General features: G+C 40.8%; 1 protein-coding gene across 1 annotated transcript in view; it reads right to left on the bottom strand.

Annotated features, from left to right (window-relative positions):
• Positions 1 to 380: 380 nt before the first annotated feature.
• Slc4a1ap (solute carrier family 4 member 1 adaptor protein) overlaps positions 381 to 13,582 on the bottom strand; it is a 29,070-nt gene continuing 15,868 nt past the window's right edge. The window contains exons 11-15 of the mRNA XM_050132038.1: positions 10,653 to 10,890; positions 8,544 to 8,630; positions 4,065 to 4,135; positions 2,783 to 2,852; positions 381 to 685 (exon numbers count right to left, since the gene is read on the bottom strand). Coding sequence (XP_049987995.1) covers positions 636 to 685; positions 2,783 to 2,852; positions 4,065 to 4,135; positions 8,544 to 8,630; positions 10,653 to 10,890 — 516 coding nt within the window. The 3' untranslated portion in view covers positions 381 to 635. The remainder of the gene's footprint in view (positions 686 to 2,782; positions 2,853 to 4,064; positions 4,136 to 8,543; positions 8,631 to 10,652; positions 10,891 to 13,582) is intronic.

Raw genomic sequence — 13,582 nt, 5'->3', positions numbered from 1 at the left:
AAAGTGAAGAACGTCATGAGAGTATCTGAAACACTACAGCAGAGCATGCCCGCAGTAACTCACCTACCTGCAGTCTCCTCCTTTTGTTTTATACTAATAAAAGCTCATATAACCACTTTCACGGTGGACCTACTTCCATGTCCCTTGGGCCGACCTAAACTCATGTCCCTTGGCCATGGCCACTTACATTTGGCTACAAATAAACTACCTCTTGAGAAGAAAGGTCTGTTTTGGCATCCAACATTGAGTCCTATGGGCAATCCACGTTCACTGGAGGGGTCACCCAGACTGGCACGAGGTACCAGCACAGGCCCTAAATTATAGAAGCTATGACCTTAAGTCAACATTATAGAAATCATCATCACCTTCTCATTTTATAGTGGGGTCATGCCTCTTATTTTATTGATTTTCAGTGTACATGGTTCCTTTTTACATATATACACAAACACTTAAATATAAACACCAAAATTCAGAAAAATCCAATAGGCAGATAATTTTAGAAAGCCAGGGATACAGAAGAAAAAGTCAGTCACCAGATTTTACAAATGGTCTTCTAAATTTCCCTAGCTGTGACTTAATGTATCATCCCAAAGAGCCTGTGGTCCTCAAGATCTTCCTTTGGGACGCTGAACCAATCAGTAGCCATACTTGTCATTAAGATGAGTTCTGCCATCTCCACTTTGACCTACATCAAAAGATAAAAAGAAAAAATGTATTTACTTTTCCAAAGTCAAGAAGAAAAAAATATTCAGACATCAGGTTAAAAGCAAAACAAATAAGGCAGTTTCTTTTAAACAAAAAATTTACTTAAAATTTTTTTCCTTTTTATTTGTTTGTTTATTTGTTTTTCAAGCCAGGGTTTCTCTGTGTAGCCTTGGCTGTTCTGGAACTTGCTCTGTAGACCAGGCTGGCCTCGAATTCACAGAGATCCACCTGCCTCTACTTCCAAAGTGCTGGGATTAAAGGCGCAGTGTTTTATTAGGCAGGGTTTTTCATGTGACTATACAATAAACTTTTATCCTCTGAATCCCACTACCCTTTCCTTTCTCCCCTCCCTCTAGTCCCTTCACTCTCTGGACAGTTCCCCCTTTCATGTGTAAACGTATGCTCTCATGTGTCTATGGAAGTCTCAGACCCACAAATATGGACTTAGTTCATCTACCATGATGACTCATTAGAGTTGTTTGTAATAAACAGAAGACTAGAAACATGGCAAGTTTCCAGTGAGAGAACTATTTACATAACAAAGTCTGCTGTAAAAAGAACGAAAGTACACTTTCGTTGTACACTGACACAGTGGCATATGCCTGTGTGACTAAGCTGGCTTTGATTTCATAATCCTCCTGCCTCAATCTCCAAATGTGCACCGTAGAATAGACATCCCCATCTCTATCATATTTGTCCATTTTATACACACAATAAAAATTAATGAAAATAAATAAATAAATAACTGACAGATCAGGACCTGGTGAGATGGCTCAGGAGGTAAAATCACTTGCTGTCAAATCCAACAAGCCCAGGACCTACACTATGGAAGGACAGACAAGCTGACTCTTGCAAGTTGTCCTCTGTGTTCCAAATGTACATCATGGCATATGTGTGTCTGAGTGCACACATACACACACACACACACACACACACACACACATATGCACAATAAAAAAATAAAAACCAAAAATCAATAATCATAATGTCATTTAAATGAGAAACAAGAAATCTATAAATAGCAGTGGCTCTCTGAATTGTGCTAAGTAAGAACAGTGAGTAGAAACCCTCCATTTGTGTGGATAAGGTGCTGAAATACATCTTACCTTTTGTGTATATAACACCTAAGAATTAATAAGAAACTGATACTATTTCATTATACTTAGATGAAAAAATGAGTAGATGAGGTAGAATCTGTTTTCTTCTTTCAGTTAATAAAATTAAAATTCTTGCAAAAATAAGCAGAAAAATCTAAAGAACTCATACATACCTTATCCAGCTTTAATGATTAATCATCCGTGGCCATTCTATTTTATGTGCTATCCCTGCGTATCTTCCACCACCAGAGCACCCTACCTGTGACCCTGTCTAGACTATAAGGACACCTTCCAAAGCTACCATTCAACATCATGCATGCTTTAAAGAGTCAACAGAAATTTCTAACAGCATATACTCAGTGTGCAAATGTGTACGACTGTCTCACTATGTTTGCTTATTTATCTATTTATTTATTTATTTTGAAGCAGGGTCTCACGTAGCCCAGGCTGGCCTCAACTTGCTATGTAGTAACAAATGACCTTGAATATTTGATCGTGCTGCATCCACTCCTGAGTGCTGGTAATGGGCCTGTGCCACCACACCTGGCTTGTGCCGTGTTAGAGATTAAACCCACGGCTCTACAAACGCTAGGCTAGCACTCTACCGAGTTACACACTAGACCACTACAGTTTTTTAAAAGATGCACCAATTCTACTCAGTTGATGTGCCTCTGGGTCCTTTAGTAACATCAAAAAGGAGACTTACTATATACTTTAGTAACTTTCTTAAGTATATAACCTATTTAAAAATATAAGCAGGGGCCAGAGGGATGACTCAGAGGTTAGGACCACTGGCTGCTTTTGCAGAGGACTTGAGTTCAGTCCCAGCACGACATGGCAGCTCACAAACACCAGTAACTCCAGCTCCAGGGGCTCCAACACCCTCTTCTAGCTTCCATGTTGTACACATACACACCTACAGGTAGGCACTCACACACAAACACATACATCTTGAAGGTTAAGAAAAAGAAAAACTGCACCTTCAGGTGGAACCCACACACAGTAGTCTGGATCATCTTCAGGGTATTTGGAAGAAAGTACGGGTGGAAACTGTAAAGAAGAAATAGACAATTTTACTCAACAGAGTTGTTTCTGAGTCAGTCTCACTGAGCAGCTCAGGATCCCCTGGAATCAGTGACACCATACCTACAATTGCAGGTTTGTTCCACCAGGTCCCACCATGTCTGACCCCAAGGACTTTTAGCTATAAGAATTATTTTTATTCCTGTCAGTAAACAAAACTGAGAGAACAGTTTTAAATGATCCTAACATTGGTAACTAATTTGAGGGCACATTTTTTCTGTGTTGAGTGCCTTCCTCAATTGCTCTCCACTTTTATTTTATTTTTGGGACAAAGTCTCACCATGAAGCTTCAGCCGGCCTGAACACACATGACATGGATCAGGATGGCCTCAACGTCACAGAGATCCACTTGCCTCTGCCTCCCAAGTTCTGTTCCACACCGGTTCCACCAATTATTTATTCATTTGTTTGTTCATCTCTCTCTCTCTCTCTCTCTCTCTCTCTCTCTCTCTCTCTCTCTCTCTCTCTTTCTTTCTCTCTCTCTCTCTCTCTCTATTTGTTTTTGGTTGTTTGAAGCAGGGTTCTCTGTGTAGCCTTGGTTGTTCTGGAACCAGGTGGTGGACCAGGCTAGCCTTGAACTCAGAGATCCCCCCCCCCCTCTGCCGGAATTAAAGGCTTATGCCACCACACCCAGGTTTCATTTGTTTGTTTTTTTATTTAACTTATCTATTTGTGATTTTGAGTGTGCAAATTATCCCAGGATGCCGGGGACCTGTGGACACAGCCTAACAGTCCCACTTCTGTAGCTTACTAGTTACAAGATTATACATCCCTAAGATAACTAAGACAGCGCTGGTATAGTAAAAATCCACAAAGAACCCAGCCATCCCTCTCTAAGGATCTAGCTAAATAGGGTTCATCTACACAGCAGGAAGCTCGTGATACAGTAATAGGACTTCCATAATAAGTTTAAGAATTAAGATTAGACAAGAGAACATCAATTATACTTTTGTGTCATGAAAGGAGGAAGATAACACATTACTCGAATATTTTCACCTTGCATACTAAGATAAGAAAAAATTAATTAATTAATAAGAGGTAGCTTGTAGGGTAGATGAGCAAGGTAGACAGAGAATTAAAACAATGAAAATTAAGGAGAGCCCAGATTTCTACAAGGAGTTAAGGCTGCTAGAAACTCTAAGGCAGTCTCAAGAGTCACAGACCCACGGTAGTACTTACTTTGCCTGGACCAGGAGCTTTCTTTTTCTTCAACTCATCTCTCTTTTTTTCATATTCATTCTCTGGTCCTACTTTAAGGAGAAAAAAGTAGAAATAGCTATTTTCAGAAAAAAGTAAAAGTGCTCCAGAAAGAAGCTTCCTGGGATGCTGCTGTAACTGATCCTGCTGGCATGTCTACAACTCTAGGATGTATATTAGGCTCAGAAAGCTGGCTCAGAGGTTAAGAGCACTTGCAGAGGAGACACACTGGACAACTCCCAACTACCTGTAACTTCAGCTGCAGAGGACCTAACACCTCTGTATTCTGTAGGCACTGGCACTCATGTGTACTTACCCACATGTGCGCGCACACGCGCGAGCGACACACCTAAAAACAAATCTTTTAAAAACTGTTTAAGAGTGTTTGCCGCTCGTCCAGAGGACTAGAGTGTAGTTCCCAGCACTCGTCAAGCAGCTCATAAGCATCCATAATCTGGCTCCAAAGGAATCCAGTGCCAGCTTCTGGTCTCTGCAGGCATCTGTACACATGTGGCATACAATCACACACACACATGCATACATTTTAAAGTTTTATACATAAACTTAAAAATAGGTAGGGGCTGGAGAGGTGGCTCAGCAGTTAAAAGCATATATTAATCTTGCATGGACCTGAGTTTGGTTCTCAGTACACATATCAGGTGCCTCACAACCATCTACAACTCCAGCTCTAGAGGGATCTGGCACCTCTGGCCTGGGAGAACAGCAGCACTTACATACCTATATCCCCACACAGCCATACACATAATTTTAAAAATAGAATAAATCATATAAACACACACACATATACATATATGCATTGTAGAATAGTCCTCTTGTACACTGTAAAGATTTGTCACTCAAATTGGTTTAATAAAAAGATGATTGGCTGGAGGCCAGGCAGGAATTATAGGTGGGACAACCAAGCTAAGAGAATGGTTAGGATGAAGAAGGGTGGAGTTAGAGGAGTCACCAGCCAGCCGCCGAGGAAGCAGGATGTGTAGAAAATGAGGTAATAAGCCATGAGCCACATGGCAGAGTATAAATAGGGATATGGGTTAACTTAAAACGTAAGAGCTAGTTAGTAATAAGCCTGAGCATTTCTAATTAATATATAAGTTCCCCTGTTGGTTATTTGGGAGCAGGCGGTCAGGACAGGGAAACTTCTACTTACAAATGGTGTTCCAATGCGGGACAACTACACTCACACAAAACCTGAGAAAGTTTAAAAGAGGATTCTAAACACACAAAAGAACAGAGTCAAGCATGGCTTCTTGGTCATAGCATTTTCTTAGGCAGGCTCTGGTTGCTGGCAGGGAGCAGAGCATAGCTCCTTTAAGAGACAGCTTTTCTAGCTCAGTACTAGTGACAAAAACCTAGCAGATCTTTCCAGAGTCCTGCTACCAAACACTTAGGAGCAGCAGGTGGCATGCTAAGGCTGCTGTGTGGACCCAGAAACTTCCCAGAGATGGGGCCGCAAACATGGCTCCCAAAGTTGGTGGTAAACATACCTTTGCCATGAGAGGAGCCAGTCACCAGACACCACAATCTAAGCTACACAGAAGTTTAACTTTGTTCATGCTGTCAGAAAAGGATTACAGATATGCAGTAAAGACAGATTCAGATGGGAAAAGCCTCTAAATGGATTACAGTGTGTTTAAAATATACATAGGTTTGGGAGAGAGAAGAAGAAGAGTATATACAATCTTAAATTAAAAATGTTTTAAAGGGGGCTGGAGAGATGGCTCAATGGTTAAGAGCATTGCCTGCTCTTCCAAAGGTCCTGAGTTCAATTCCCAGCAACCACATGGTGGCTCACAACCATCTGTAAAGAGGTCTGGCACCCTCTTCTGGCCTGCAGGCATACAGACAGAATATTGTATCCATAATAAATAAATAATTATTAAAAAAATGTTTTAAAATAATGAAGTTCTTAAAAAGGAAATAAAGTAATAATTTAAAAGGCCAGGTAAAGATGGGAAATACACAGAGAATCTGGATCTTGTATGTTATATTGTATTTGAATTTTTTGGTTGTTAAGAAATACAGAATTATAAAAACTGCTAGAGTCAACCAAGCTATATTTTAAAAATATCTTGACTTCAAAATTTAAGTCAAAAGATATGTTACTTTGAGGGAGAGGTTATGCTTTTATTTCCCCCAGAAAATGAGATTTATCTAGGCTAAGGAAAATCAGGTTTGATCAAGGAAGACTCCCTAAAAAATCCTAGCTACATAAATAAACCCAAAAGAACCTTAAGACGTGATGTATATTTTACCTGCTCAAACATAAAACAAAAAAAAATCATCTTTGGCTGATTTATGTATAATGCACAATCTATACTTGTATTAATCCCAACATGTATGATACCTTTAAAAGTTTATGAATTTTCAGAGTAAGGAACAAACACCAATGAAAATGGATGGCCCAGGTGATCCAGCATCTCGGAATGCCTCTGTTACAGTCTCCTCAGAATTCTACAACTATAACAGCTTTAAGGCTATTGGCTGAGATGATCCAGCCTCATAGAATACTACAGTCAGGACTTGACCATAATCCTAAATTTTCTCAGGGTCCCCCAAAGATTACCAGCACTCCCAATCAACAGGGAGTAGTCTAGTGAAAAATTTCCACATTCCCCCCAAAATGGGTTATGGATATTTATTATCATTTAAGGGGGTTGGCTACAGGTTGTCATTATTAATGGTCAGGAAAAAAAATGAACAAAGGAGATCTAGTTCTAAAAAGAAAACAGCTATTAATCTAAAAATATTTTACATTGGTATCGATTTTTGTATATTGATTCAAATTTAAAGTTAATTTTGTTTTACTGTATGTATGTTTCTACTCTTGTTTAAGGTATTATGTTTATGCAGCTCATTTAAAAATGAATGTATAATTAAAAATACAGATTAATAGTCATCTATAATAGTCAAACTTATAGTCATGTTAGGTATGTTTTCAAGGTCATACATAGATATTTTTAGATAGATGGTCTTCAAACATTTCAAAGACCTACAGAATATGGCATTTAATATGTTTAATAACCTAAGGCTTTTCATGACAGTGAGACACATCTGCTTCTGGCAGTATCAATCTACTTCACAAAGAAAATGATGGACATTGAAGAAACTATATGGAGTTTGTTTTCATTATGGCAAAAGCTAGCCATGTGGGCAAAGAAACTGCCCTTGCCCCAACTGCTGACAGTTACTATCCAAATTGGACCCAGCAGGACACCAAAGAGAGAGGGGGGGGGGAGGCAACTGCCAAACTTTGCCGAGACGAGGTAGAACAGTCCTTCAAAATTCTCTGCTTCTCAAAAAAGTATGTCAGAAGACCAGAGATAGATGTCCCAACATTACAGAGGAAACTTAGGTAACTGTCCAGGGAGCCAGATGACCTTGTCATCTGGGGTCTTTGACAAAGATGAAGACTACATAGTCATAGTTAAAGTTTTCCTTAGTTATGATAAAAGGTAAATTAGGTACCAAACTTTAGATTTACAAAGATAGATAATAAAATATTTCCTCAATTTGTCATTTGACTTGGTTTAATAAACAGCTGATTAGCCGGTAGCCAGGCAGAAATTATAGGTGGGACAACCAAACTAAAAATGGTGGGAAGGGTGGAGTCAGATGAGTAACCAGCCAGCCATCAAGGAAGCAGGACATGCATAAAATGAAGTAAGAAGCCATGAGCCACGTGGCAGAGTGTAAGTAAAGAATATGGGCTAACTTATAATGTAAGAGTTATTAATAAATAATAAGCCTAAGCTATTGGCCAACCATTTATAATTAATATAGAAGTCTCAGTGTCAGTTATTTGGGAGCAGGCGGTCGGGACAGGGAAACTTCTGCCTACATACATACATACATATATATACACACATACAGAAACACATGCACATATATATATACACACTTGCATGTGTGCGTGCGCGCGCGCACACACACACACACACACACATATATATGAGAATTATATACATAATGGTAATTTTCCTATCACTGTTATCTTTTAGCTTCTAGTTAACAAAGCTAGGCTATAAGCTTGATTACGAGAAGGCTGCTTTTACTAGTCATGTTTTAACTATAACAGGCAAAGCTAGAGAAAAGCAGCCTTTCTAAGTAAGCCAACCTATCAACTGATTTATCACTATAGGTTCGATTCACTTCCATGATAGAATGTAAGGACTAAGAGGTGTAATGCTGGAGGGGCTTCTTCTATCTGGTCAGAGAGAAGCATGAGGCACTGAATGCTCTGTGGAACAGACAGGGAGCCCCAAGAAGCAGTTAGGAGGAAAAAAAAGACAAATAATATGGCGCCAAACAAAATCTCTGCATTCTCATCTCGTCTAGGGCCTGGCTGTAGCATTTGTGTGGCCATTTTCTGTCCTTACTCCCAAGGCAGTTGCTACCAGCTGTGTGTAGAGCAGCAATGGAGTCGGCTATACTACTCACATGAAGGGTCCTCACATGATGAGGCTATTTTGTCCATCTCTGGATAATCTTCACTCCGTTCCACTTGGCTGAGTTGAGACATGTTTTCTATAACAAACAGTACCAGGATATATTGTTGTTATTTAACTCACAGTAGAGTCCAAAAGGGAAAACAAGAAGAGCACCTGCATACTCGTTTAGTTAGAATACCAGCAGATGCATTACCCTTGACGTCTTTGGTAGATGAGCCTCCAGAAGTCCAGCAGAACCACCCACGCTCCACTCTAAAGACCTCAAAGTAAAGCTTAGTGGTGATTCTTACAACAGGCCTTAAAATGTAAATATATCCCTCTCAACTCACAAATGTAAGTTCTAGAAGTATATATTTAAAAATATACCAGTGATGTGGGAGTGTCATATATCAATCTGTTGATTTCATTGGTTAAGTTATAATAAACCAGCTGCTTGGCCTCATGGCTTGGAACATAGATGGGAGGAGTAAACAGAATAGAATTCTGGGCGGAAGAGGAAGTGAGGTCAGACTCTGCTCTGCTCCCGGAGAGACTCTGCTCTCCGGAACACAGACGCCATGCTCAGCTCTCCCGGGTAGACGCGATAGCTCTGCTCTCTGAGGCACACGTGATGAAGATGGACTTATGCTAGACTCTTCCCGGTAAGCGCACCTTGGGGTGCTTACACACATCATTAGAAATGGGCTAGACCAGGTGCGAGAATTAGCCTGTAAGGGCTAGAGTTCATGGGCCAAGCAGTTCTTTAAATGAATACAGTTTGTGTGTTGTTATTTCGGGAGTGAGCTAGCCAAGCGGTCGGGGTGTTGGGGACGCAGCCCCGCCGCTCCTATTCCAACATACCAGAATTAAGCATCAAGTTTTATTATTTATATTTTTGCAACAGCAAAAGTTAACACAGCCAATGAGACAGCTGAGCAGAGAAACAAACCTGCTGCCAGACCTGAGTCCAGTCCCAGGATACACATGCAGAGGAGAGAACTGACTCCTGAAAGTCATTCTCCTGCCTCCACGTGTACACCATGGCACAAACACACGTGCCCCACGCCACACACAAAGAAGGTCATTTAACATTTTTCAATTTCATTTAAAAAGGATGAAATATTTTACATGTTTAAAAAGTAAAAGGTAATTAAATCATAATGCATACATACACTGGACCACTACGACCCTCTATAAAAGAAAATCACATTTTAAAAATAATATTTTTACTCTTCCTTATCTGTTCCACAAAGCCAGTAAGATGGTTCAGCAGCTTCAGGCACTTGCTGCCAAGCCTGATTCCCCACAATCCACATGGTGGAAGGAGAGAACCAACTCCCACAATTCTCTGACTGCCACACGTATGTCATGGCGGTCACATACTCACATACAAACATAAATGTAATTTTTAAAAACTAAAAAAATAACAGCATTTTTAGAACATAGAAAAAATAGGCTGTAGCACAGCAGGTAGAATATGATTCTGTTTCAAAAAATAAGAAGAGAACCAAAAGCCTGGAATAATCCCTTACCGATCAGATTCACTAATTATTTCATCTTAAGGCTTTTAAACCAAGTTTTAAAACCTGAGTTCTTAAAGTTTTTTCACTTAAGCTGACAACAATTCCCAGAAGACCATACACTACCTAACAAAAGTCCCAGTACCGGGCACGAGAAACCTACCCCAGCGGCTGGTCATGTCAGTCCACGCGACTCCCGCAACAACACAAGCCATTGCCCTTCACTGCCTTCCAGAGGCTGAAGACCCTGCACCCTAGAGCCTGGAGCTATCTACCTGGAAGCACTGGCCCTGCAGTCTAGCTTCCATAGTACCAGAAAGTACTATGCAAACTGACAAGTCCTATCCAGCTGTGACCAGTCTGAGCCAGAACAATGACCAACATGGCGAGATCCACCTAACAGTGCAATAGTGTTACCAACAGCTGCCTCAATGGACTTAAGGCTGGCTAAAACAGAGAAAAAACAAAACCTGCTATTGTTACACACACATATCCTTTGAGCCTCTGTAACAACAAGCTAAACAGGCTTTGCTTTTTCAAGTGTTCCTATAATGAATACAATTGCCCACCAGCAAGCATAGGAAAAAGAAAGATACTACCGTGGCCTTCTGTCTCCATAGGGCAAGAGGGATCTGGGGGGGCTCTCGGGTCCACTGCTGTTCCCAGCTCTGTCTCCATCTCTTGAGGCAGCCTACTGTCTCCAGCCTCCATGTGCTCTTCATGTTTCTCCTCCGCCTTCTCCTCCTCTTCTTCCTCTTCCTCCTCCTCTTCTACTTCAGGTTCATCCTTCATTTTCATTAAAGCTGGAGGGAGCTCTGGACGCTTGGGCGGCAACTTCTACAAGGGAAGTAAGACCATGAACAAGTCAGTAGTTTTGCATAATGGTAAAAAGAGACAAATTTCTTCTAGGAGGTTAGGTTAAATATATACAATACAAACTTTAGATGAGCAAACCCCAGTCTGTTAGAAGCATGACTTCCACAGGGAATTCGTCCATCTATAGATCTTAGTGACCACTTTCAGCAATTTCTAAACTGGGAACACATACAATAACCTACTCTGGATCTGCAGCACACAAAACAACAACAAAAAACCAAGCACAGATTGTTCAACACCACACTGAGTATGCAGTTCTGTTGCAGTGTGCTTGCCTAGCAGATGCAAAGCCCTAGGTTCAGTCTTCAGTGCTACACGGGGTTACAGGATTATCAAATATAAAACACTTTTAGGGAATTAGAACATTATTCAATTGAGAATACAGCAGGAACTCCATCCTGTTATACCTGTTGCTGTCAAAGGGCTTTAATTTATTACAAACTCTCCAGGGAAGTAAATCAAATATATGTTTTCAAGAAAAAAATCATTTGTACTGTCCTACCACCCCCTCCCTTGGGTATTTTGAGACAAGGTCTTACTATATAGTGTTGGCTGGCCTGAAACTCAGTATGTAGACCAGTCTGACTTCAAATTTGGGAGTGACCCTCCTGTCTCTGCCTCCCAAGTATAGAGATTATAGCCCCAGGCCACAAGCTAGTCCCTTAATATTTCTTAAATAAAGTCATCCTTTTTTTTTTTAATCTCCTTTTTTTTCCTAGACAGTTTCTCTGAGTAACAGTCCTGGCTGACCTGGAACTCACTCTGTAGACCAGGCTGGCCTTGAACTCATTGAGATCCATCTGCCTCTGCCTCTCAAGTGCTGGGATGAAAGGCGCGTGCCACCACCACCCAGCTAAATAATCCTTTTAAGAAATCATTTTTCTTCTATTTAAACCTATATGTCTCTCTCTGTAACTTCATCTTAAGTAAGTCACATAACTCATTCCGAATCTGTAACTGGGGCTTCAGACATTTGGTTCAACACAATCCAAGGTCCTTCAATCTCAACTGTTTTGTTTTGAGACAGTTTGGCTTTGTAGCCCAGGCTGGTCCAGAACTTGAGTCCCTGTCTCAGGCTCCCCAATATGGGGCTAGAGATATACAGTACTAAACCTGCTTTGTTTATTCACACACACACACACACCACAGACAATAAATCCATGTGTGAGATCCCAACTCCTAAGATCTCTCAAAATGTTATCTCATTGGAGATAAGGTCTTTTAATTGATTAAGTTAAAATGAGGCATTTATGGAAGGTACTAAGATACACTTAGTCAAATGGCTGAGAAACGCCGGACTTACTTAAGACAGTAAGACTGGCATCCTTAGCGAGGAGAAGCAATATGAAAGGACAGCCAATGTAAGCCACAGAGGACACCAACCCTGCCAGCAGCTTGACCTTGGACCTCTAGTATCTAGAACCATGAGGAAATAAAAATTGCAAAGCATAACAGGCTAGTTTTATTTATTTATTTTTATTTAAGTCACTATGCTGACTAGTTTTATATTAACTTGACAAAAGCTATAGTCACTGGAGAGGTGGGAGCCTCAATTCAGAAAATGCCTCAATAAGACCAGGCTATAGCAGGCCTGTAGAGCATTTTCTTAATCAGTGATTAATATGGAAGGCCAGAAGAGCCTAGTCCATGGTAGTGGGGCCATCCCTGGACTTGCGGCATTGGTTTATATAAGACAGCAGGCTGAGCAAGCCACAAGGAACGAGCCAGTAAGTAACAACCCTCCACAGCCTCTGCATCAGCTCCTGCCTCCAGGTTCCTGCCCTGCTTGAGTTCCTGTTCTGACTTCCTTCAGTGATGAACAGTGCTGTGAAAGTAGAAGACAAATAAACTCTTTCCTCCCCAAGTTGCTTTGGTCACAGCAATAGACAGTCACTTAGTTTATAGCAGCCTCAGCAAGCTAACACAAGGTTCAGCTCTTCAGAGTAATGAAAATCTTTTAAAAAGTCAGACTATGGGTAGAAATGTATATAAAGCACACATCATAAGGTTCTACAGGAGAGGAGGAAGATGATGAAACTTGAGAGAAGATGGTCTGACTTTTGCAGCTAGTGACATGATGATGGTGTGATCTGGGATCCTGCCTGGGTCTCTGCATGTAAGACAGCGATCCCATGTTGTACAAGGTGTTAGGACTAAATCAGTCACAGAAGCTCATATGCTAGTTGTGAGCACACTGTTACTAACAGATAAGCTAATGTGTTAATGCATTTATCAAGCAAGTTAAAAACATTCAACACAGGAATTCTACCCATACCCATGGGCTGCCGAACAGTCTAGTCTTGAGATTTCTGTATCTCTGAGCCCTCATCAAAGAAGCTTCTATTTGCAGTAGGTGGTGATTGGCATAAATGTGCATAATAGGTCAAGACACAGCAAATAAGAACGAACTGTTTAGCTCCAAACGGGACATCTATATTCTATCTGCTCCTCCCAAGGCTCAGGGATCATTGCAGAAGAGGGGACAGAAAGATGCTGTGGAACAATTCCTTTGTACACTATGAAGATTTGTTGCTGTGATTGGTTTAATAAACAAGCTGCCCAGCCAATAGCCAGGTTAAGATTAGGCAGGAGAGCTAGACTAGGAAAATGCTGGAAGGAAGAAGGGCAGAGTCTGGAGTTGCCAGTCAGACGA

The sequence above is a fragment of the Alexandromys fortis genome, unplaced genomic scaffold (genome assembly GCF_014885135.2).
Source record: "Alexandromys fortis isolate MF-2015 unplaced genomic scaffold, M_Fortis_MF-2015_v1.1 scaffold_362, whole genome shotgun sequence".
NCBI classification, from domain to species: Eukaryota; Metazoa; Chordata; class Mammalia; order Rodentia; family Cricetidae; genus Alexandromys; species Alexandromys fortis.
The sequence above is the reverse complement of the archived record's forward strand: the minus strand, read 5'-3'. Positions and strand labels throughout refer to the sequence as shown.